Source organism: Salmo trutta, chromosome 8 (genome assembly GCF_901001165.1).
Source record: "Salmo trutta chromosome 8, fSalTru1.1, whole genome shotgun sequence".
In the NCBI taxonomy this organism is placed as follows: Eukaryota; Metazoa; Chordata; class Actinopteri; order Salmoniformes; family Salmonidae; genus Salmo; species Salmo trutta.
Window position 1 is genome coordinate 44,885,057 of NC_042964.1, and position 22,559 is coordinate 44,907,615.

General features: G+C 43.6%; 2 protein-coding genes across 4 annotated transcripts; both read right to left on the reverse strand.

The window, feature by feature from the left end:
* Nucleotides 1–1,521: 1,521 nt before the first annotated feature.
* Nucleotides 1,522–8,976, reverse strand: LOC115199088 (keratocan-like). Of its 2 annotated transcripts, none has more exons than XM_029761640.1 (3): nucleotides 8,770–8,976; nucleotides 2,937–3,817; nucleotides 1,522–2,769 (listed from the first exon to the last, which is right to left on the reverse strand). In XM_029761640.1, the coding sequence occupies exons 2-3, from the start codon at nucleotides 3,802–3,804 to the stop codon at nucleotides 2,600–2,602; spliced, it is 1,038 nt and encodes a 345-aa protein (XP_029617500.1). In that variant the 5' UTR covers nucleotides 3,805–3,817; nucleotides 8,770–8,976; the 3' UTR covers nucleotides 1,522–2,599. The 2 variants fall into 2 exon arrangements, with proteins under 2 accessions (XP_029617500.1, XP_029617502.1); XM_029761642.1 differs by lacking the exon at nucleotides 8,770–8,976 and adding an exon at nucleotides 5,521–5,910.
* A 3,701-nt stretch (nucleotides 8,977–12,677) lies between these two features.
* Nucleotides 12,678–16,817, reverse strand: lum (lumican). Of its 2 annotated transcripts, none has more exons than XM_029761643.1 (3): nucleotides 16,320–16,817; nucleotides 14,551–15,431; nucleotides 12,678–14,267 (listed from the first exon to the last, which is right to left on the reverse strand). In XM_029761643.1, exons 1-3 carry the CDS (start codon nucleotides 16,364–16,366, stop codon nucleotides 14,113–14,115), a joined length of 1,083 nt encoding a protein of 360 aa, XP_029617503.1. In that variant the 5' UTR covers nucleotides 16,367–16,817; the 3' UTR covers nucleotides 12,678–14,112. The 2 variants fall into 2 exon arrangements, with proteins under 2 accessions (XP_029617503.1, XP_029617504.1); XM_029761644.1 differs by having other exon boundaries at nucleotides 16,376–16,809.
* Between the last annotated feature and the right edge of the window lie 5,742 nt (nucleotides 16,818–22,559).

Consider the following 22,559-nt stretch of genomic DNA (forward strand, 5'->3'; position numbering starts at 1 on the left):
ACCACTGCGACCTGTATGCTCTCGTTGGCTGGCCCTCGCTTCATACTCGTCGCCAAATCCACTGGCTCCAGGTCATCTACAGACCCTGCTCGGTAAAGTTCCCCCTTATCTCAGCTTGCTGGTCACCATAGCAGCACCCACCTGTAGCACGAGCTCCAGCAGGTATATCGGCCAATTCCTCCTTCGGCCGCCTCTCCTTCCAGTTCTCTACTGCCAATGACTGTCTCCCTCACTAGCTTTAAGCACCAGCTGTCAGAGCAGCTCACAGATTACTGCACCTGTACATAGCCCATCTATAATTTAGCCCAAACAACTACGTCTTCCCCTACTGTATTTATTTATTTATTTATTTAGCTCCTTTGCACCCCATTATTTATATTTCTACTTTGCACTTTCTTCCACTGCAAATCTACCATTCCAGTGTTTTACTTGCTATATTGTATTTACTTCGCCACCATGGCCTTTTTTGCCTTTACCTCCCTTATCTCACCTCATTTGCTCACATTGTATATAGACTTATTTTCTACTATATTATTGACTGTAGGTTTGTTTTACTCCATGTGTAACTCTGTGTTGTTGTATGTGTCAAACTGCTTTGCTTTATCTTGGCCAGGTCGCAATTGTAAATGAGAACTTGTTCTCAACTTGCCTACCTGGTTAAATAAAGGTGAAATAAATAAAATAAAAAAATACATTGAAAAAGCATGTGTTCATAATGTTTTGTACATTCAGTGTATAGCTATGGTCAGGTGGAGTTCTGATTTTACTAACCCCAGCATGATTCAGAGAAGGGATTGGTTTATGATGGTGGTTAATTTATTAATATTTCAATCTGAGACTGTTACCAGCTAAAATATAAAGCTACAATCAATTAAAAACACCAACCATGAAAAGGAAAGAGAGGTTTAGAGAGGGAGAGAAAGTTCTGAAGAAGGCGATATGAAGCGAGAGTGATTGATCACATCTGACACGAGGAATGCTTGCTTCTGGCACACAATAACAATCCCTGTCAATTCTTGCACGTTGTTGCATTACTGAGTGTGTTCACCACTGTTGTGGTATTCCTGCAAGAATAGTATTCTGACTGCTGTCGATTCCATCGGTCACCAAACATTGGCTATAGCAGAATGGTGGAAATGTGTCCTGAGAGAGACCATAAAGTGACAACATCTTCATGATATCATTACCAGGCCAGCAGCTTGAGACTCAGTGTTTTCTCTGGTCTTCCTCTGGCACTGCTTCCTTGGTGCATGTGGAAGTGCATTCTGGGAGATCTTAGCTCTCCAGCTATTAAGCAGTAAGTCATAGAGACTACCGCAAATATGCACTCAAAGAATGTGTGGTTTCTAGGTCTGTGTGAGTGTGATTGAGTCTCTCTGTCTGTGTGTGTGTTTGTTACTTAGTGTGATTGAGTCTCTCTCTGTCTGTGTCTGTCTGTGTGTATCTGTCTGTGTGTGTGTGTTTGTGAGTGTGTCTATAGAAGTGAAGGTGATTCATGTAACATATTTCTTCCTTCATTTCATGTTTTTCCAGAAAAATGTTTTATTTAAATTATTGACTATGTAAGGAATTCACAACTTAACATATTCTTAAAAAAATGTAAGCATTCCAAAATTGCTTTGGCATTTCCAAAATATGTAAGATGACTGCAAAAAGATTGACCCATTGAGTACAAAATGGAATTTCACATTTGAGACAGTGATCAAGAATTCAGTGAATTCAGTGAAAAACAGACAATTAAATAAATGAGCTAAATGTGAAAGAGCAAACAATTGCATGTTTGTGTGGAATAACGTGTCTAAAGTTACCTCAACATATTCCTATTCACAGAGAACTTGAAAATAAAATAATTTGCATTTAATTTGGTTTCAAGTCTGATATCATCAATTGAAGTTATTCTGTCAGAGGGGAGCAGTATAAAATGTTTAAAAAGTATTAGTTTGGTATTCACAAAAGATGATCTTCCATTCAAAGAAAGCGAATGGGGACAATGAGTCATCAGAAGATTCAACATGCCTTAAATACATACTGTTTATAAACAATATTCCTCCTATCTTGTTCCGATCACATTGTCATAGTAAATTATTGTCTTTTTTAGAGTTTTGGAAAAACACAATTTCAAGGTTTTCTACCACTTTCAAACCAATGTGTGCTGTATTGAAGCAGCACACTTAGACATACTGCACTGTTGCATTAAGCACTTGTGACTATAGGACTAACATAAGGCACAACTAGTGGTCAAAAGACAGTAGTGCAGTCCAATCACACTATCTACAGATTGTCAGGTGACCTTCACCCAACAAGGTCGAGGTCAATTCCATTCCCATTCTACCAATTCAGGAGACTCAATTCAACAACTGAAAATGGCCCATTATTTTCTATTGACCAATTAATTGCATTAATTCTTAAATTGATCGAGTTTGGTTTGACCCCAACCCTGGCGTCTAATATGTGGTTCTCAACATAAGTATGCAAATGAGTAGTCCACAGATCAAAAATCCATATAGATTAGCATAGTCACTTCCATTCGTTAGTAATCATCTGTCCTTGGATCCGGGAGACTATAGCTAGATGCGATTGGCTGGTGGAAGTGTATTTCTTATATGACGATGGACCTGAGGAGACGGAAGCACACCATAAGGTCTCTGGGTATTGGTGGCTTGACCTCATTGCCATCGAGACGGAGGTAGCGGAGTTTAGGAGCGGTCTCAGTGGCATAGCCCTCCAGAGCATCAGCCGACACAGGGCAGATATCAGATCCATTCACACCTGCAATTGCAAATACACCATCTTAGCAAAACAGTCCTACAACTCATCAAAGACATTTTCCACTGATTATAATAATACAATTATCTGGATTTAAAAACAATCATCAGTTAACCATACAGGCAGTCAGTCAATGTATCAATGAAACTAGAACAGTGTCAAAAACGCACTCTTAATCTGGTTGTGGTCCAGGTGGAGGTGTTCCAGGCCTGAGGGGATCATAGGAACCTGAGTTAGCTGGTTATGGGACAACTGCAGGTCCAGGATGCTGGACATGTTGAACACGTTCTTGGGCAGCCCGCCGTTTCCCAGCTTGTTGCGGTTGAGCCTGAGGAAGGCCACCTTGGGTAGACCCTTGAAGTAGTCAGCGGGGATCTTCTCAATGGCATTGTTGTCCAGGAAGAGCTGGGTGATGGTGATGGGGAGGCCCAGGGGCATGGTGGTAAGCTGGTTCTTGGCCAGGTTGATCTGGACCAGGTTGCTCAGGCCCTTCAGGCTCAACTCGGTCACTGTGTCATCCTGGAGCTTGTTCCCCTGCAGTTCCAGCAGTGTCAGCCGATCCAGACCTGAGAACACCCCGGCGGGGATCTTGGAGATGCGGTTGCGGGAGAGGCGCAGCTGCTCCAGGCTGGAGGGCAGCTTGGCTGGGATGGAGCTCAGCAGGTTGTCATCCATGTAGAGGTGGACCAGGCGGAGCATGGCGGCCAGGGCACCCTCCTCCATGCCCTCGCTGGTGATGCGGTTGTGGTTGAGGTTGATCCAGCGGAGCTGCGTGGCGTTGCGGAAAGCGTCTATTGACAGTACGTCAATGAGGTTGTTCTGCAGGTAGAGATACCAGGTGTGTGGGGGGATAGTGGGGATGCGCTTCAGAGCCTTGTTGTCGCAGTAGACGGCATTGGGGAAGCTGGGTGGGCAGCGGCACTCTTTGGGACAGGCCTGTACCTGGGCCATGTAGTCTTCGTAGGACATGTCCGGGCTCTGTGCCAGAGCCGGACCGACCAGAAGGAGGACGGAGGAAAGGGCCAGGAGAAGGGCCATCTTAACACTCAGCCTGGGGTAGAGGAGAGAGAAAACACATGAGATGAGACTGACTCTTATGCAAAACACAGACACAGATACCGGCACAGACACAAACCCTGAAGACAAGATCAAGAACGTGGTTGAACAAACACACCGATCCAAATACACAGATGATGATCTCTGCATGTTCCAAGATAACTCAACATGGACCGGATTGAGGACTAGGCGTTAGCACTTCATTGGGACCTATCCTGTTTTTTTTTATAGGCGAGTCTCGTTTCCTCTCACCTTATTTTAGATTAAGTGCTTTCAAGTACAGATGAGCTTATTTGGACATGGTGCATTAAGCGTGCAAGTGTTCATTAAGCTGCCTTAAGTTCATTCACATGTAAACAACAACGATTCCAGGTGTCTCATTAATTTAGTCCCTTATTGAAAAAACTGCCAGGCCTTCCATCAATGGCTAGCCCAAACTAGCTGTAGCTAGCTTCAAATCTCCTGCATTGACGCAAGGTCATTAGCATTCGAGTTTACATGAAGTTAATGAGTGTTGGCACATCATGCGGTCAGGCCAGCTGTCCACTGGGTCCATGGGAGATTATAAGCTTTCTTAAGGACAGGATGCACTGCCAGGTCAACTAATGGCCTTACACGAATACTTCTGATTGGATGCTAATCTGTCAAATCGGCACATGCAGGAGGCAGTTGAGGTTGGGCTGAGGTTGTGTGCTCCTTTAGGAGTAAAACACAGAGCAAACCAAATCCACCTGACTCTGTTGTGGATGAAGCACAATCTGTTACACCAGACATTGGTAATGAATTAAAATGCCCACCAACACACCTAGCCGTGGAATGCCATATAAGCATTTATACATACAGTACACAGATGCATATAAAAGCAGTTACATTCTCCACGCAATCATGACAGAGAAAGTGGAATTAACCTACATAGTAGAGGAAAAACATGGAGAAAAGAGGAACTGGGGATGATAGTGAGACAAGAAGCCAAAGTGACAAAGAGATTGACAGAGGCAGACAATAACTCAGTGGCATCTAAACTCTGCAATAGCACATCCACCCATCCTGTCCCAGAATGCTTGATTCCTCTCAACTGTCATCTGGTGCTGGTTTAAATTCTTGGTGTGTGCTCCACACGTTGGTCTGGAACTCATTTTCAACAGGCCTGGTTATGCCATGGCTGGGCCCACTTCAAAGATGTGGCCCGCTCACCTGGTTCTGGGGCCCCTGGCACCGCGTATCTCACTGTATGGGGCCAAAGATCTATGGAACACCATGTGTCCATGCCCCTAACCTTAGAGACCCAACTGTTGGGTTAAACTTTCCACCTGACCATAACTAGAGCTGCTAGTATTTAGTTTGGCCAAGGTCAGGAAAAGTTACAATTACTTATCACATTTGTCAAATGTGAAATTCCTGTTAAGCAAACTGCCGTAAAGACCATAACTGGAATCTCTCCAGAGCCTCACTCGTTCAAAGCTTCAAAGCCATTCACAAGTTCTGGCTTTTCAGTGCAAGATGACCTACAGTATAGTACAAATGAACACAGAAAATCGCCAAATAAAGGTCTAGCCACTCAATTTGCCTCATCTGTCACCTCCCAAAACTGAACTCACATTGTCTTTGTGACCATTAGTTTGCAAGCAAAGTCCCATCTATACCTACTTTTCCTCAAACTGGAAACCCAATTTAATCGTCCACTAGAACCACACGTACCTTTGAGTTCAAGTGATTTTCCAAAGTCTGTCTATGCACCCTGTTTCTGCCTTGCTCAAGAAATGTGGTTGCAACTGCAGTCCCAAACTCAGAGAAACACCGCTCACCTCCCCTGTATTTGTACCATCGGTGTCTTCATTCAGTTGGTGGGAACCCTTCATTGACAGTCACACTGTAGTTCCTCTCGGCCAATCAGAGGCCTGTAATCAGAGGTCATAATCCATGCAGTGACTTTTTCCCTGTTAAGCCTGCGGCGGTGTGGTAGCTGAGGCCTTGAGACTTTGCCCACTTCAAAATCAGGCTAATACGGGCCTATACTCACTATGAAACCACCCAAACCCTTCTGTCCACTCCCTGTTCTCCCACAGTTGGCACTTGGCACCATCTCTCTGTTTATGTCCTTCAGGTAAATGTCCTGCTGAGATCTCTAATGTTCTTAGCGCTAATCAGACAGCGATGTCTGAATGGAACAACTCAACTCTGTTTGAAAGAAACAAATCTACATCTTCTTCTCATTTTTCTGTGCAGAATGGTGCAATAGCAATCCATGTGTTCCTCATAATAGTGACTTGGCCATAAAAACCCAGGAGAAATATGGTCACAGTGTCTCCTTGTGTTGGCATGATAAGGGATATGCTGATGGCCCTCTTTTGGGCCAACTCCCAACAATAGGATTATCCTACTTATCCTACGTATGGCTTTGACAATGTCTTTCAGTCCTTGGTGTTCTTTCTGACAGTTCTCTGAATTGGAATTCAGAGAACTGTAAACAAATACACTGTGGGAACAAATTGGCTTTTGCTAATGATTCAGATTTGTTTAAATCCTTTCTGATGCGGACCCACCCAACAATCTTCAAGCACAATCGGACACAATCAGACTCTGACCTTAAAAGACATCAAACCCAGTACAATTAAGTACACATCGGTCTGTCCAGACATGAGACTTAATGGGGTAGGGTTACAGTGAAAATAAGGGGATTTAAAAGGTGTAGACTGGGTTGGCAAAGGTTTCTCAAGTTAGCATTGGGGTTGGGCTAGCTAGTTAAGTTGGGGTGGGTAGGTTATTTTGTTTTGCTCATTCTCATTTCCTTTGAAGCTGCCATAGGCCCACCTAATACCTTGAGATAATCCCATCTGATTGGCTTGTCCAGGTTGGAGCTAGCCTTGATCCAAGATGTGCCGCGAGAGACCAATAGGGATCGTCTCGTGTCTGGCAAGCTGCTTGCGCACAATACAGTCACTCCTCAACACAATGCGAGAGGTAGAAACACTCTAACCCCTTATTAAGAGAATTTAGCTACCTTAAATCCCGAACACATTTAAACTGACTACACTTCAAAGGTCAAAGCGTAAAACGCAAGGTAAACGAATGAACAGTGACTGTGCATCAATCACGGTGCCTATCTCCTCACAGGTTATTTTACCTCAATGGGAACAGACACCATGTTGCTCACACTCAAAAATAGAAAACTGTTTTCAAAACCCTGGAAGTTGCAAATCAGTGATGCATATTGTTTACGTCATGTCCACTTATATAACGAAAATATGTGAGTTTCTGGTTTGGCATATACAGCATCTCATCTGACATGCTCTCAGATAAAGGTCTACAGTTTGTTTGACCTCCATCTCCATCACAAAACACCTTGCTGTTGAAAAGACACCCTCGGCATACGCCCACCACTCTATAGTGGTAGCAGTCTAGCAGAGCTGGTATATCAATAAAGATGGAGAAAGGTGTGGTCATTGCCAGAGTCAAGTGCTCCAAACCTACACATCATCCCCAGCTTCCAATTGGCTCATTCATCCCCCTCCTCTCCCCTGTAACAATTCCCCAGGTCATTGCTGTAAATGAGAATGTGTTCTCAGTCAACTTACATTATAAAATAAGGGTTACATTTTATTTAAAAAATAATCTGTTTCTCTTTAGAGGCACTTACACATCAGCAGTAACTATATAGTAAAACTGGTCATGAGAAATGTGCATGAAATCGACACACAACAGTTAATGAAGTGTTCTGCACTGCAAACCCACTACAGCAACTTGGCAGTACTTCAGTCATGTTTTTACCTTATCTTGATGGAAATCAGATGTCTCTAATCAAATGAAAGATTAGACTGCAGATATGCACCTCAAGGGAATCCATCCATTAGGATTTTCATTATACATTACTATTGATTTAATGGCAAAGTTTTCAGAATCTCACTGTATTGACTTGTGACTCAGGGCTTCTCACTATGTTGCAGAATGGAACAAAACAGGCTTGAAAACAAATGCTGGCCACTTTCCTGTTTGACAATCTGAAAGGAAACATGTGGAGGAGTATGATAATGTGAATTTCCTGGAAGAGGTTTCCAGTCAAAGCCAGCTATGTTAATTAGTTAAAGGACTGTGTTTGAACGGGCTTCAGTTGGGTTCAGCTCTACTTGATGACTGCGCTGAAATGAAATTGACTTCTCTCCAGCATTGATCAGAGGACATTCAGCTCAGTTACAGCTGTGTTAAACAAGCCCTGTGTCTACGTAAGACTACAAGGCTCTGGAAAGCACAACTATGTCTGGCATTGGAATATCAAACATGATGCAGTTTTTATCTCTGCAGATTTTCCAACCGTATCTATGGATATTTACAAGAGACTGATTATGGAATAAACTCTTCAACTTGAAAAGAACAGAGGCCCGCACACTGAATATGCTCTCAATTGACCACCTGCTTTTGACCTGACAAAGTTCAGTGCTGGATTGAACCGTTGCCTGTAAAAGGTGGTAAATTGGGAGCATATTCATTATGCTCTGTTTTTTTCAAGTTTAATTCTTTAGCCCAGCACCTACGTTTTTAAGGATGTGTGTATGACCACACACATTTCTATAAACTCTTCCACTGCTATCATAATCAATCGGTTACTGCATTATTTCTTTCCACTAACAAACTTCAAAACATACTTTTCAAGGGAGACATTTAACTAAGAAATAATCTGTGAGTACACTTGTGCCAAAAACCTGTTGTAATTCTAATTGAATTTCACACCCCTGCAAGACCGCAGCAAACTGCACAAGATACTGCTAGATCTCTTGAACGCATTGCTCCTTTTTGGAACAGAAACTGGCACAAGATCAAAGGTAAAGACCAGAATACTTCTCATATCAATCTCTCCAGATGTAAATAATGCCCCCCAAAAGAAAAGAACCGAAAAGGATGACCCATCTACACCCCTTTTAGCCTTTCACCCCTCTTCAGGAAAAACAATACCTGCTTCTCCAAACGGTGTTTGTTGGTAGTGTATGGCCAGGTGATGCTTGGCTCAGGGGTAGTAGTGGTCGTCTGGTCCTCCAGTACTCTTCTCTGGTGCTGGTCCACAGTGCTCTAACAGTCTCAGTTGCTCCCTGCGACCAAGGAGGAGAGAGAGAGAAAGCCCTATCAGATTCTGTATTGTTTTTAATATTATTTCCTCAAGGCTGTACCTTTGACATCCCCTGGTGAAGCAGAGAGAGGGTGTGTGTGAGGGTGAGAGTGGGGGGGTAAGAGTGGGGGTAAGGGTGAAGGTGGGGGTGTGTGTGAGGGCGGGTGGGGGGTACGGGTGGTGGTGTATTTGTGGGTGAGGGTGGGGGTAGGGGTGAGGGTGGGGTGTGTGTGAGGGTGGGGTGTACGGGTGTACGGGTGAGGATGGGGGTGAGGGTGTTTGTGTGTGCAGGTAAGGGTGGGGGTATGGGTTTGTGGGGATTGTCTTTTCCGGAGTGTTAATTGGCTACTTTTCAACAGCCCAGCATACAGCAGGTTTTTAAAGGACCAAAGAGTTTGGTCTGCTTTTTATTGACATTTTTGCCATGGAAATAAATATGGTGATACTGGTATTGTCCCGGCCCTAGCTGGAACATCGGCCTGTACCCCATCATCATCGATAGCAATGCACATGACCTCTCCATAGGTTATGTTTATCATAGTGTCAGTCCAGGACTGAGTGGAGCTTAGGGAATTGTTCAGGCACCTTGATAATCAAGAATGTAAGTACTGAGTACTGACACTCACAGGCATTTAGTGACACAAACAGAGCAACATGCATGCACACACACAAAGAACATTGACAGGGTTAACATTGCAGCCCTCTACCTCTCTCTCTACTCTCCCCCTTCATCCCTTCAGGCCCTCTGTTTATGTATTCCGTTCTCTCTCTCTCTCTCTCTCTCTCTCTCTCTCTCTCTCTCTCTCTGTTTGTGTGTGATAAACAGGGCTGGCCCAGGGAGGACAGGAGCAGAGCGGGGACATCTGGACCATCTGGATCCTGCTCTCTGTGGAGAGAGAGAGGGAGAACGAAACGGGGAGATGGAGAATTGAGGGGTCGAGAGAATAGAGGGATATGGGAAAGAGAGTAGGGAGAAAACTTGCCCCCCAAGTTTTCTGAGCAGAAATGATTTTCATTGTTGGATATAAGAATATAAAAACACCAGGAAATCAGTGATTTAGGAAATCTCTTCCCAAGCATTCTCATGCATAGTACAGAGACACACAGATTGTATACAAATGTAAGCAAGATTTAAAATTATTTTGTTTTAGTCAAATATTATATCTGTTTGGGCTTCTTGCAATGAATTTGCAGTCTACAAATGATTTGTAATTATATTCCAGCCCCTCGACCATCCTCTCAAGAAAAAGATTGTCCCATGGCTGAATCTAGTTGATGATCCCAGGAATGGACTATTCAGACAGAGAAAATAGAGAAAGGAGGGAGGGAGAGAGGGGAGACAAAAACATTTCACAGAGGAGGAAAGAAAGAGCAGAGTGAGAACAGCTGGAGAAGGTGCCTAGGATGGGCCTTTGAGCCGAACGTCCTGGCCAGGCAGCTGATTAAACTTTCATGAAACATTTCCAAAGGCAGGGAAGAGGAAGTGCGGGCCATGACTTTATGAAGGGCTTTATTGTCTAGACACGGCAGCAAGAGCTCCAAGCTATTCTCCAACGGAGGAATGGCGAGGAGGAAGAGGAGGAAATTATATTGGATTTGGGATCAGTATGAATGGTTGTGCAAAAACACAGTAAGACGTGAGCAATATTGTAAAGACTAATACGATACATGTCATCTAGGTAATTTAGGGGTTTTATAAATCCTGCCGCCATGCTTCAATTGGTTCAAATTTCCGTAGGACGTCATTTGAGGTAGGTCTCTTGTTTAGGTCACAGAATATCCAGGAATATTTTAGAGCGACTAGACATATAGAAGCACCGGCAGAATAGCACTCAGCCTACAGTGAAAGAAAACCACTGTGTCAAATATAATATAGCTCTCTCAACGATATTATTTGTGCAAGAGGAGCAATTGCAAGGTGTGATTGACTATAACAGCGGGATCTTATTACGAGTAACAGGCTGGAAAAATTGAACGTCTGGCAACCCGTTCAGTGATACTCGCTAAAGACGTTAAGCTAATCAGCTGACCTGGAGCCTGTAGATAGTGCCTGCTCTAATTAGGCATGCACGAGTTAGCCGACACCACTGATCCCAGCACAGATCCCATCCAAAATTCGACTTTACAAAGGCAGCATGCTAACAGTTCACTCCTACGACACATTAAAACAGAAATGTCTTCAGTATAAAACTACACAAGAAAACCAAAAGATGCATATTTCCACGTGAGGGAGTAAATGTTTTAAAGTATCCCTCCGGCAACACCGGCACTTTCGTGATTTCTCAGCCTCTGCGTTTGAACTGGAAGAATTACTTCATCAAATTAGTCCAACGTTCCCCACTCTGGACGGTATATTTTTCTGTGGACTGTCTGCGCCATTAATTTGCAATGTCTGGTCTTTGAAAAAGATGAGGAGGAGTGAATGGGATTACGGCTTGGTACAATGTGAGAAATGCATTAGTCCACTGGTTCTGCTCATCCATCAGCTCTTCCCTGAAATCCCCTCTCCCTATCCCAAATGGACTCCCCCAGTCCCACCCACCCTGGACACTTTAGAGAGGTTGTCAACATCTGCAAAACCAACTGCAAAAACAACCAGTGCCTACGTGTACACCTGTTTGGAACACGTAGGCACTGGCTTACGTGTTTATGTAATTCTGATGGAAAATCACCACTGGGCCATACTTTAGTTATGATCCTGTGTTGGAGGTGGTGCACACTGCACAAATGACTCTCAAAGCACTGAGTGTTTTGGCACAAAATTGCCGCCAAACATCACCCAAGTGGCAGCTTGACCTGTTTGGTGTTACTTACTGTTGATTAAGTTACAGGCATCCTTCTGTCAAATCACCATGTAAGGAACACCAAAAACCTGTTTACCACACATTATTACATCAAAACTAACCGTGTGGATAGTTACAGCTACCTCAACTGAGCAGTTCAGCTCTGATTTCCAGTCAAACCCTGCAACCCCTGCAGCCCTCCAGGACCATAGGATCTACATACCTACATGCCTGCACTGGCACTACATCCACCCACCCACCCTCCCACCCATCCACCAAACCCACCCACCCACCCATCCAAGGAGAATATGGAACAGATCAGAATGTTCCACTTGATATTCATGTGCAGAGACACAGCATGACACTGGGAGAATATCCATTTCCTGCAGGAAGAGAGTTGCCAACCATCGTGGTGCAGGCCCAAACACAACACATTAACCCCTAAAACACAAACCACTCAGGAAAGCTTAAAGTAAGAAGCAACATTCATGTGTCAGTGTAGGGCCTGGGGGGTAAGAGACTAGATAGATCCCATTCTTCTTGTGTCACGTGTAGGGCCTGGGGGGTAAGAGACTAGATAGATCCCATTCTTCTTGTGTCACGTGTAGGGCCTGGGGGGTTTGAGACTAGATAGATCCCATTCTTCTTGTGTCACGTGTAGGGCCTGGGGGGTAAGAGACTAGATAGATCCCATTCTTCTTGTGTCACGTGTAGGGCCTGGGGGGTTTGAGACTAGATAGATCCCATTCTTCTTGTGTCACGTGTAGGGCCTGGGGGGTAAGAGACTAGATAGATCCCATTCTTCTTGTGTCACGTGTAGGGCCTGGGGGGTAAGAGACTAGATAGATCCCATTCTTCTTGTGTCACGTGTCCTCAGGAAACAGTATATGGTAAATGTAGTCATTTAAAAAAATCTTCTGCTGAATTTACGACTGAGTATTATTGGTTTAAAACAAACATTTACCACACATGAGTATTGGAAATGTAGTTTATTCAAATGTATTTTATGTCCTCACAGTAAATTCACCAGCGATTACTGAGTCAAAAGCCATAATGAAAATAAATCTGGATATACTCTGCCCAAATAGCACATGACAATCCACCAACGTTGCAACAACAGAGCAAGATAAAGTTAGCGTCACAACAAATTGTTGTTATTCTGATAAAGCTATACGGGCAAAAGCACACATCAAACATGGCAAACAAGGTAACCATGAATGGACAAAAACTTCAAATGCTAGCTTTTATTATCATACAGAGTTACCATGAGATGCATGCAAGCAATGCAAATGTTGTATAAATGTCGGCATAACAACGGTGATCTGCAATAAATGGGCAATTGACTCTTATTTAACTGCATAATAACTCGTTAAAAAAACAGTAAATTACTTCAACAGAGCTATTCAGTGTCAAGCCTTTTAATCTTGTCGATAAGGATTATTAATAACTTGTTTTTTAAAAACTTTCCCCCCAACATTCATACAGAAAGATGGGTAATATACCACAGCTTTTGGCATGACATATGAGTTTTAATTTGGTTCCAAAAGTGTTCCACTGTTCAACATTTCCCCAGTAGACATTACACCAGAGTACACAACACAGCTCTTGTAGATACTTTTATTCCTTACCTGCAGGTCTTTTGCACAGCAATATGATTCTGGGTGTGTACTGACTAAATACAAGGAACCTTTAAAAAACATCATGACAAACATACAATAGAGGAATGGGCAATGCATTTATTTGCAAGTGAGATTTATTCCCATATTCCTCAATGTACTTCTCTGAAAACAACATGTGCCACTACTTTTGGAATGTTTGAAGTGTGTGAGCTGCTTTTTCATTAAAACCAGTTCATTCAGGAATCACTATGTTCCTATATTGTCTCTTTTGCACAAGAAAAGGCACCTGTTGTTTGAAACAAGTACAGACAAGTACAGTTTGAGTGCTTTTTACGAGGCACCATTACATTATATTGTGGCCGATTGTTTGATTTGCCGCAAATTTGGGTAAAACTATTGGTACAGGGCCAGCCATTTGCTACGGCCAAAATACCCTATGGTTGTCATGAGAACACCATGATGCACTGCAAAATAAAAGGTTTCTCCGGGGTTTATAACCTTTGTTGGTTTGTTATTTCATAGTCTGTGTTTACAGAAAGGACTACCGATGAGTTGACAGAGGTGACCTCGATTTCGCCGGTAGGGGGAAGGATGCATATTTAGGGTTATCCACACTAGCATTCCACTTAGAATAAAGAAACATATTGGGCATATACTCTGAGTAGTATGCTATTGTAGATATTGAAATATAGCCACATTGTGTATATCGGGGTTTGAAGGATTAGTTTAGGGTAGGTCGTGGTGCCGGGGGAGGGTCACACAGGGAGACTTGCGGATGAGGGGAGGGTCCTTAGTCGAAGATGATGTCAGAGGCCTGGCGCAGGCAGTTGGAGGAGTCATGGGGTAGGTCGGCATGTGTGAGGTTGTTTCCATCCAGACGCAGGGTCTTCAGTCTGGAGTAGTTCAGAGGGCCAGAGAACTTGCAAATATTCTCCAGGTTGAACTCTGGAAGGGTGGGAAGGGGTTTGGTGAACTGACTCATACATGATTCAACATTTCCTACTGTATGTACACATCCTACACCGATTGCCTGACACTTGCTGGAGGCAGACTTGAGGATGGATTATGACTGATTTAGATTTACTTGTAATTGCAATGTCGAAATAGAGAAAGAGAACGGAAAGAGAATGTTGAAAGAGAGAAAAGAGAATAGAGAAAAGAGAGAGAAGAGAAAGAGAGAAGAGAAAAGAGAATGAAAAAAATAGGAAATACAAAGAAAATCACTCACTGTTGATTTGGTTGACCTGCAGATAGAGATGCTCCAGCTGTTCGTTGATCTCAGGGATGGACTGCAGCTTGTTGTAGGACAGATCCAGCTCGATCAGGCTCGTCACGTTTAACACGCCCGCCGGAATCCCTGCGTCCGCCATCTGATTGTAGGCCAACCTCAGGTACGCCAGCTTGGGCAGCTCTTTGAGGTCCCCGGCGGCGATGCTGCTGATGTCATTGTGATCGCCATAGAAGGTCTCCAGCGAACTGGGCATGCCTGAGGGCAGCTTCTTCAGCTTGTTGTTGGTTAAATCTATGGCTACCAGCTTGTTGAGGCCCTTGAAGACCCCGTTAAGAGCTTTAGAGGTCAGCTCGTTGTTCTGGAGGTGGACCGAGGTCAGGTTCTGCATGCCGGCCAGACTCCCTGCAGGGAACTTGGACAGCTGGTTGTTCATCATCTTTAGCTCGTCCAATGACTTGGAGGGAGGGATCACAGCTTCCGTCAGTTTGTTGAAGCTGAACAAGATCTTATGAAGTCCGGTCAGCTTGTCGATGGTTCCCTTGGCCACCTTCTCATTGGTGATCTGGTTATGGTCCAGGACCAGCCAACGGAGTTCAGCCGTGACGTTGTCGAAGACCCCAGCCTTGATCTCCTCGATCAGGTTGTTCTGCAGGTACAGGTACTTGATGCCTGAGGGCACAATGGGCACAAACTTAAGGTTGCGGGAGTCACAGTACATGGCAGTGGGGAAGTTGATGGGGCACTCGCATTCCTGGGCACAGTTGGCGCTGGATGGGCCGTACTGGGAGGCCGGCTGGTAGTCGTAGTCATCGTACTGACCCACGGTCAGGCTGACCAGCACGGCAAAGATGGGGACACGGAGGGGAAACATAACTGTACTGGGGAGAGGAAAACAGACAGTGGGAGAAATGGAGACAAAGAGAAAAATGTAAAGTGAAACGGGGAGAAAGTCAGCAAAAGTTTGTCTACCACATCTTGAACATTTCATACATAGTCTTACCTACTATTATCCTGAGTGGTACTTTGATTTTAAAATCTACAGGGAACAAACTCTATTTGAACAGTTAAATACATGACATTTCAATTGCATGATAGACGACATAAACTGGTAAAGAATGGACTTGTTACAGATTCCAAGTTAGAAACATTAATCTCAGGCTACTAGGGTTCCCTGAGAGAGAAAAAACATCTATTGAAAAAGCTCAATTGACCAAAACTATTCATGAATCCCCCTAAAGCAGCAATATGGTAAAACCAGTGAACTGCAAATCTCTTTAAAAAAATAGGCAGATCCCTACTGTAAATACTCAGAACTATCTATGAACCAACAATGCAGGTTTTTCAGTGAACACACACTTTATAATGTCAACAAATAAAGGCAATAAATATCATCATAACATATTGAAACTTTTAAGATGATTTAACTCAATGTGTTGACTTAAAGTATGACATGTAATCACATGATAATACCGTACTGCAAATGCAAACACATTAATGCCTTTGCCTAACAAGACTTTGACTAGCAATACTGTGCATCAATACAGTGTATTCATTTTATAAATGCATTCATGCCATGGTGCAATATAAGAACAACACATTGTCCAATGCAACATGAAAAGCATCAGATAACTTCAAAGTACAAAAATCTCTCCACTCCTTTCCCTTGTCAAGTGACAACTAGTTAACCCTGTATCACACACAATCCTCCCCCAGAGTTTAGCTGGGACTGGGATAGCTATTAATCCCAGCATGGAAAGACCAAATACCTAGGGACAACCGAGCAGGAACCCTTCAGGAAATGACAAGAGTCCATTCCTCTTACCTTTCTCTCCTCTCTCTCTCTCTCTTCCTCTGCGTGTGGGATGGAAGGTCAGCAGGTAAGAAGACTGTGGTTGCTCAAAAGCCAGATGTCTCTGGAGAGAGGGAGGAGAACGAGGGAGAAAGGGAGAGGGAGGGGGAGATAAAGAGAGTGAGAGATAGAGAGAGCGAGGGAAAGGGGTGGGAAAGCTACTGCTTCTTCAGATGACTGTGGTCCCGGATTGACAGAAGGCAGCTGCCCAAACTGAAGTTACACTGTAGTATACAACAACGACGGCATCAACATGAGTTTTTAAGGCATGGAATCGGAGAATTATGGGCTCCGCCGAACAAGTCACAGGTGCACCAGTGCAGTCTGGGATACGAGGTCCGCTTCATGCGTGAATGAGGATGCGAAGCCTCACAAAAGACACATGGCATCATATATATCTGTCATTTTTCCTCCCTCTCAACCAAACAACCACCTCCCTTTCTTCCTTTCCCCTACTAACAAAAAAGCGAAGTGGATACAAGTTAAAACAAAAGGTTCCTGGAATGGTAAAGAAAGTGTATGGAAAAAATCTGTCTGCAGCCAGAGCCAGCTGCCAATTATTATGCTGCAGCATGAAACCTTAAATAGGGTCTCGGAAAAAGTGACGAGGTCTTAGTGGACCAGAAAAGGATTATAAAACAGCCTATGCTGAATCCCAAATTGACCCCTAGCCCCTAACCTAACGTAGCAGGTGTCAGAAGACTCCTGAGTCCCCACATCCGTTTTTCAGGGGAAACGGAAGTAAGGTTGAAAATACCGTATCCCTGAAAACTGTAAACATCCGCTTTCTTCCGAGCGCGTGGAGAGTGCCTAGCCCCTAAACCCTAACCTAATCTGCCTCTTCATGGTAAACACATGGTACCATAATAGAGGAAAGTAAGGTGAGGCAGACGTGAGTCCAATGAATTTCATATGTCCCCAGCAGAGGAGGCTGGTGGGAGGAGATATGGGAGGACAGGCTCATTGAACCCGTATCAAACACATCAAACATATGGAAACCACATGTTTGACTATGTTCAATTCATTCCATTTCAGCCATTACAATGAGCCTGTCCTCCTATAGCTCCTCCCGCCAACCTCCTCTGATCCCCACTGTAAATCACTCAAGTGTCGTCAGACCCCTTCCTTCTCCTCCTCCCTCCATTTATCTTCACACACTTCAAAGTGCTCTTCATCTCCTTCCATATCCAACTATCCGTCTGCAGACTGCACTGCATCTACAGTACACGTTTCAAGACAATGGCTCTTCTAGAAGATTTTGTTGAAATTGCTGAAGAAGACTGACACTGTAATGGTTTCCCATTTTCACCTTTCTTTGTTTATGTTCAATTCTTGCGTCACTGCAGGGCTGTCGTCTGCATTCAATTGGTCACAGTCCCATGTGTGACTCCACGCACATGTCTTTCAGTCGTCACTAGTTACCACAGCCACAAAATCATAAACCCCACCCATTTCAAAAGAATATCTTCTTAAAATGTGATTTTAAACCTAACCTTAACCACACTGATAACCTTATGCCTAACGCTAACCTTAAATTAAGACCAAATAAGTAATTTTTGTTTTCAAATATTTTTACGATATAGCCAATTTTGACTTTGTGGCTGTGGTTACTAGTGGAAACCATAGCTGTGTACGAATACCCATACTAACATACTGTATACTACATACTTCATGAGTATATACTATACACTATATACTATTAGTTCATTTTAGTATACTATAAACGAACAGTATGCTTTCATTTGAGCGTACTAGCTCTTCGCCTGTCTACCGGAAGTTGATGCTGTTGCTATGCAACCTCTTGTTAGCTAGTTAGCATAGCAAATGACTAGTTAGACATTCCCCAACTTCGGGTGTGTTCTTAAATTCAATGTGGAGCGCCAGAGTGCGCTTGTAAATTCAGAGCGTTTCGCTCTCTGGCAACAATTTAATTACGCTTTTTTTGCCGATGTTTACATGACACCGGCCATTTTCAATGGGTGTTTTGCCAACGTTTACTGACACTGGCCATTTTCAAAGGGGTGTTGAGCGCTCGTAAATTCATTATTCTGCACTCTGGTACACTCAGACGAGAGTGCTCTGAAATCGGAGTAGATAGCCAGGCCGAATTTACGAAAGCACCCGAACGTCCATTGAGCACGCACAACGACTATACCATTTAGCAAAGCTAAGAATGACTGGAATAATCAAGTCAATAAACGCTGGGTAGTTAGATAGCCTATAGTTAATATACTGGCAAGTTTGACATACCGGTACATACTGGTGTAATGATATGCTATGTGGTTCGTAAGGACAGCGTAGCTAACAAATTGTCAGTCAACATAACGTGTAAGGTAACTTATTTGAAAAGTCATTACTTTATTACATTGCTCAAACTTTTCTTAACATTTGTCATAATTAGTTAAAGCAATGAATTTGTATCTGCTCTCGTTGTACTTCGGCTGCATATTTTCCGCCATTTTCTACAAATCTGAAAACGATGTGAAGCCACGCCCATTTCCTGAAGAATTGCATTATGGGCCCTAAAGTACGGAAATAGTGTCCTCTGCGTGTATACTTCATATTTTGGCGACACCCGGGAACTTTTGGCATACCAACTATATCCATACTATGACCAATAAACATACTATATACTCAATTCACGTCACAAATAGTACAGTTACTGCGGTTAGAATGAGTACTCGAACACAGCTCATGCCTTTCTGGTGGCCATCTTAGATTGAAAAGACTTCCCGCATCAACCTTGGACTGCAGAAATGATTTGTGGAGGAGCATGTGTGTACTTCTTTTTTGAGTGTTTCCAAAGGAACCACCGTGGCCTACAGCTGTGTAGCCTATCGCTACAAAAACCCATGATTCATTTAACAATGAACATTCTTATTACTCACACCCTAGTTTTCTTGGAAACAAAACCACTGTGGCCTACTGGGAAGCTTATGGCTACAAAAACCAATGATTAATTTGACAATGAACATTTGTCCTACTCACACCTAACCGAATTGCTCAAGATTCTAGACTTGACAAATTGCAGTAGCTTCCAGACACTTCTGATAAGACTAGTATCCTCGAGAGCTTTGACCATATGTATTGCTTTCCAACCATTTTAAAAAGCCATGTCCTTGCTTGCTTCTGTGTTCACCTCCATCCTTCTTATCTTTAGATAATTTTCTTCTTCATGTCCCCCATGGTCGTCCCAAACTAAAGCAACTGTCCCTCGATATCTCCTCCATCTCACCATCTATCTAGTTGAAGACCTAGGTCATGGTTTTAAGTGGAAACATGACCGAATACAAACAGTGTAGTTATTCCCTCCGCAAGGCAATCAAACAAGCAAAGTGTCAGTATAGAGACAAATTGGAGCTGCAATTCAATGGCTCAAACACAAGACGTATGTGGCAGGATCTACAGACAATCACGGATCACAAAAAGAAAACCAGCCTCGTCGCGGACATCAAAGTCTTGCTCCCAGACAAATTAAACAACTTCTTTGCGCGCTTTGAGGACAATACAGTGCCACCGACACGGCCCGCTACTCCTTCTCCATGGCCGACGTGAGTAAAACATTTAAACATGTTAACGCTCGCAAGGCTGCCGGCCCAGACGACATCCCTAGCCGCGTCCTCAGAGCATGTGCAGACCAGCTGGCTGGTGTATTTACGGACATATTCAATCAATCCCTATCCCAGTCTGCTGTCCCCACATGCTTCAAGATGGCCACCGTTGTTCCTGTTCCCAAGAAAGCTAAGGTAACTGAACTAAATGACTATCCCCCTGTAGCACTCACTTCTGTCATCATGAAGTACTTTGAGAGACTAGTCAAGGATCTTATCACTTCCACCCTACCTGTCGCCCTAGACCCACTCCAATTTGCTTACCGCCCCAATAGGTCTACAGACGATGCAATTGCCATCACACTGCACACTACCCTAACCCATCTGGACAAGAGGAATACCTATGTAAGAATGCTGTTCATTGACTACATCTCAGCATTCAATACCATAGTACCCTCCAAACTCGACATTAAGCTTGAGACCCTGGGTCTTGACCCCGCCCTGTGCAACTGGGCCCTGGACTTTCTGACGGGCCGCCCCCAGGTGGTGAAAGTAGGAAACAACATCTCCACGCTGCTGATCCTCAACACTGGGGCCCTACAAGGGAGTGTTCTCAGTTCTCTCCTGTACTCCCTGTTCACCCATGACTGCATGGTCATGCACGCCTCCAACTCAATCATCAAGTTTGCAGACGACACTACAGTGGTAGTGAGGTGAGGGCCCTCGGAGGGTGGTGTCAGGAAAATGGTACATCCACACAGACAGCGTGGTGAAGAAGGTGCAACAGTGCCTCTTCAACCTCAGGAGGCTGAAGAAATTTGGCCTGTCATCTCAATTCCTCACAAACTTTTACTGATGCACAATCGAAAGCATCCTGTCAGGCTGTATCACCGCCTGGTACGACAACTGCACCGCCCTCAACCGCAAGGCTCTCCAGAGGGTAGTGTGGTCTGCACAACGCATCACCAGTGGCAAACTACCTGCCCTCCAGGACACCTACAGCACCCAATGTCACAGGAAGGCCAAAAAGATCATCAAGGACAACAACCACCCAAGCCACTGCCTGTTCACCCCGCTATCATCCAGAAGGCGAGGTCAGTACGGGTGCATCAAAGCTGGGACCGAGAGACTGAAAAACAGCTTCTATCTCAAGGCCATCAGACTGTTAAACAGCCATCACTAACATAGAGAGGCTGCTGCCAACATACAGACTCAATCACTGACCACTTTAATAAATGGATTTAATAAAGGTATCACTAGTCACTTTAAATAATGCCACTTTAATAATGTTTACATATCCTACGTTACTCATCTCATATGTATATACAATATTTTATACCGTCTATTGCATCTTGCCTATGCCGCACGGCCATCACTCATCCATATATTTATATGTACATATTCTTATTCCTATCTCTTTACATTTGTTTGTATAAGGTAGTCGTTGTGAATTTGTTAGATTACTTGATAGATATTACTGCACTGTTGGAACTAGAAGCACAATCATTTCGCTACACTCGCATTAACATCTGCTAACCATGTGTATGTGACCAATACAATTTGATTTGATTTGATGATACTGTAAAGGACTTGGGTTGTGCTGACCTTAGAAGCAAGGGAAGTTTACATGGTTAGCTGGACGGTTAGGATTAAACAAATGGAAAGAGCTAATTGCTCATTGAATGCACGCATGTTGCAGGTCTAAGTAATGCATAATGTTTATTTTGGAATGAGCATCCATTTTGGCAGCTTTGATTCTAACTCTGATACATTCTGTAGTAGACATGAATACCAGTTCAGACATCTGAATCCATGTCCTCCACCCTGCACTAGTGGTGGCCTTTACACATGACTTTTACATGTTGATCTGGTCTCCTAATTAGACAGTCACCTCTACCACCTGCTCTCTGCATCTTGCTACTGTTATTTTAGTAACCGGAGACAGACCCCCTAAAGAGGTGGTGCTGTTTATTCTCACTAAGCTATTAGCATGATTAATTAGGGGTCAAGAATGTATTACCTGTTAACGATCAGTAAACACAGTCATTAGATATACTGATCTACTTTTAGGCTGAGTGGTTAAATGTGTTACATTTATCCAAATACGTTCCCTTAGCTGATAACATTCAAAGTGGGCATTCTGGCATTGAACAAGGCAATTTATTGTTTCAATCATCTCTCGAAGGGCAGAAGATTGACAAAAGGTGGAAAATATACTGTTATGAATCCGCCAGAAAAGAGTGCAATCCCACTGGTTGAATCAACATTGTTTCCAGGTAATTTCAATGAAATTACGTTGAACCAACATTGAATTGACATTTTTGCCCAGTGGGATGTTTCTTAGTGCTTTCCATTGTCCAGTCCTGTCCTTGTGGGTTGGTTTACCACCTCATCATCACCCTGTGCAGAGTGTTTATGTCTTGAAGGTGATGTGTTGACGTTTCAGTCCTGTTATTGCTGCACTTTCCTTTGGAAAGACTCCAAACCCCTATTCAAACCCTCAAAAGTTCGGAAAACAGATGTTCTTTCCAGTCACCTTGCTTCCTCTGTTCGCTTTGATGACGTCAACCCTGATGCTCTCACATCCTCTCCACGTCTCAGAACTG

Excerpts from the sequence above, each read along its gene's own strand:
- LOC115199088 (XM_029761640.1), bottom strand. The coding sequence starts at position 3,804 with ATGGCCCTTCTCCTGGCCCTTTCCTCCGTCCTCCTTCTGGTCGGTCCG. Across the intron at positions 2,770-2,936 it reads GGACCACAACCAGATTAAGA|GTGTGAATGGATCTGATATC; the intron begins GTGCGTTTTTGA and ends TTGCAATTGCAG.
- lum (XM_029761643.1), bottom strand. The coding sequence starts at position 16,366 with ATGGACTCTTGTCATTTCCTGAAGGGTTCCTGCTCGGTTGTCCCTAG. Across the intron at positions 15,432-16,319 it reads TCCTGCTCGGTTGTCCCTAG|TACAGTTATGTTTCCCCTCC; the intron begins GTATTTGGTCTT and ends TCCTCTCCCCAG. Across the intron at positions 14,268-14,550 it reads GCAGGTCAACCAAATCAACA|AGTTCAACCTGGAGAATATT; the intron begins GTGAGTGATTTT and ends CCACCCTTCCAG.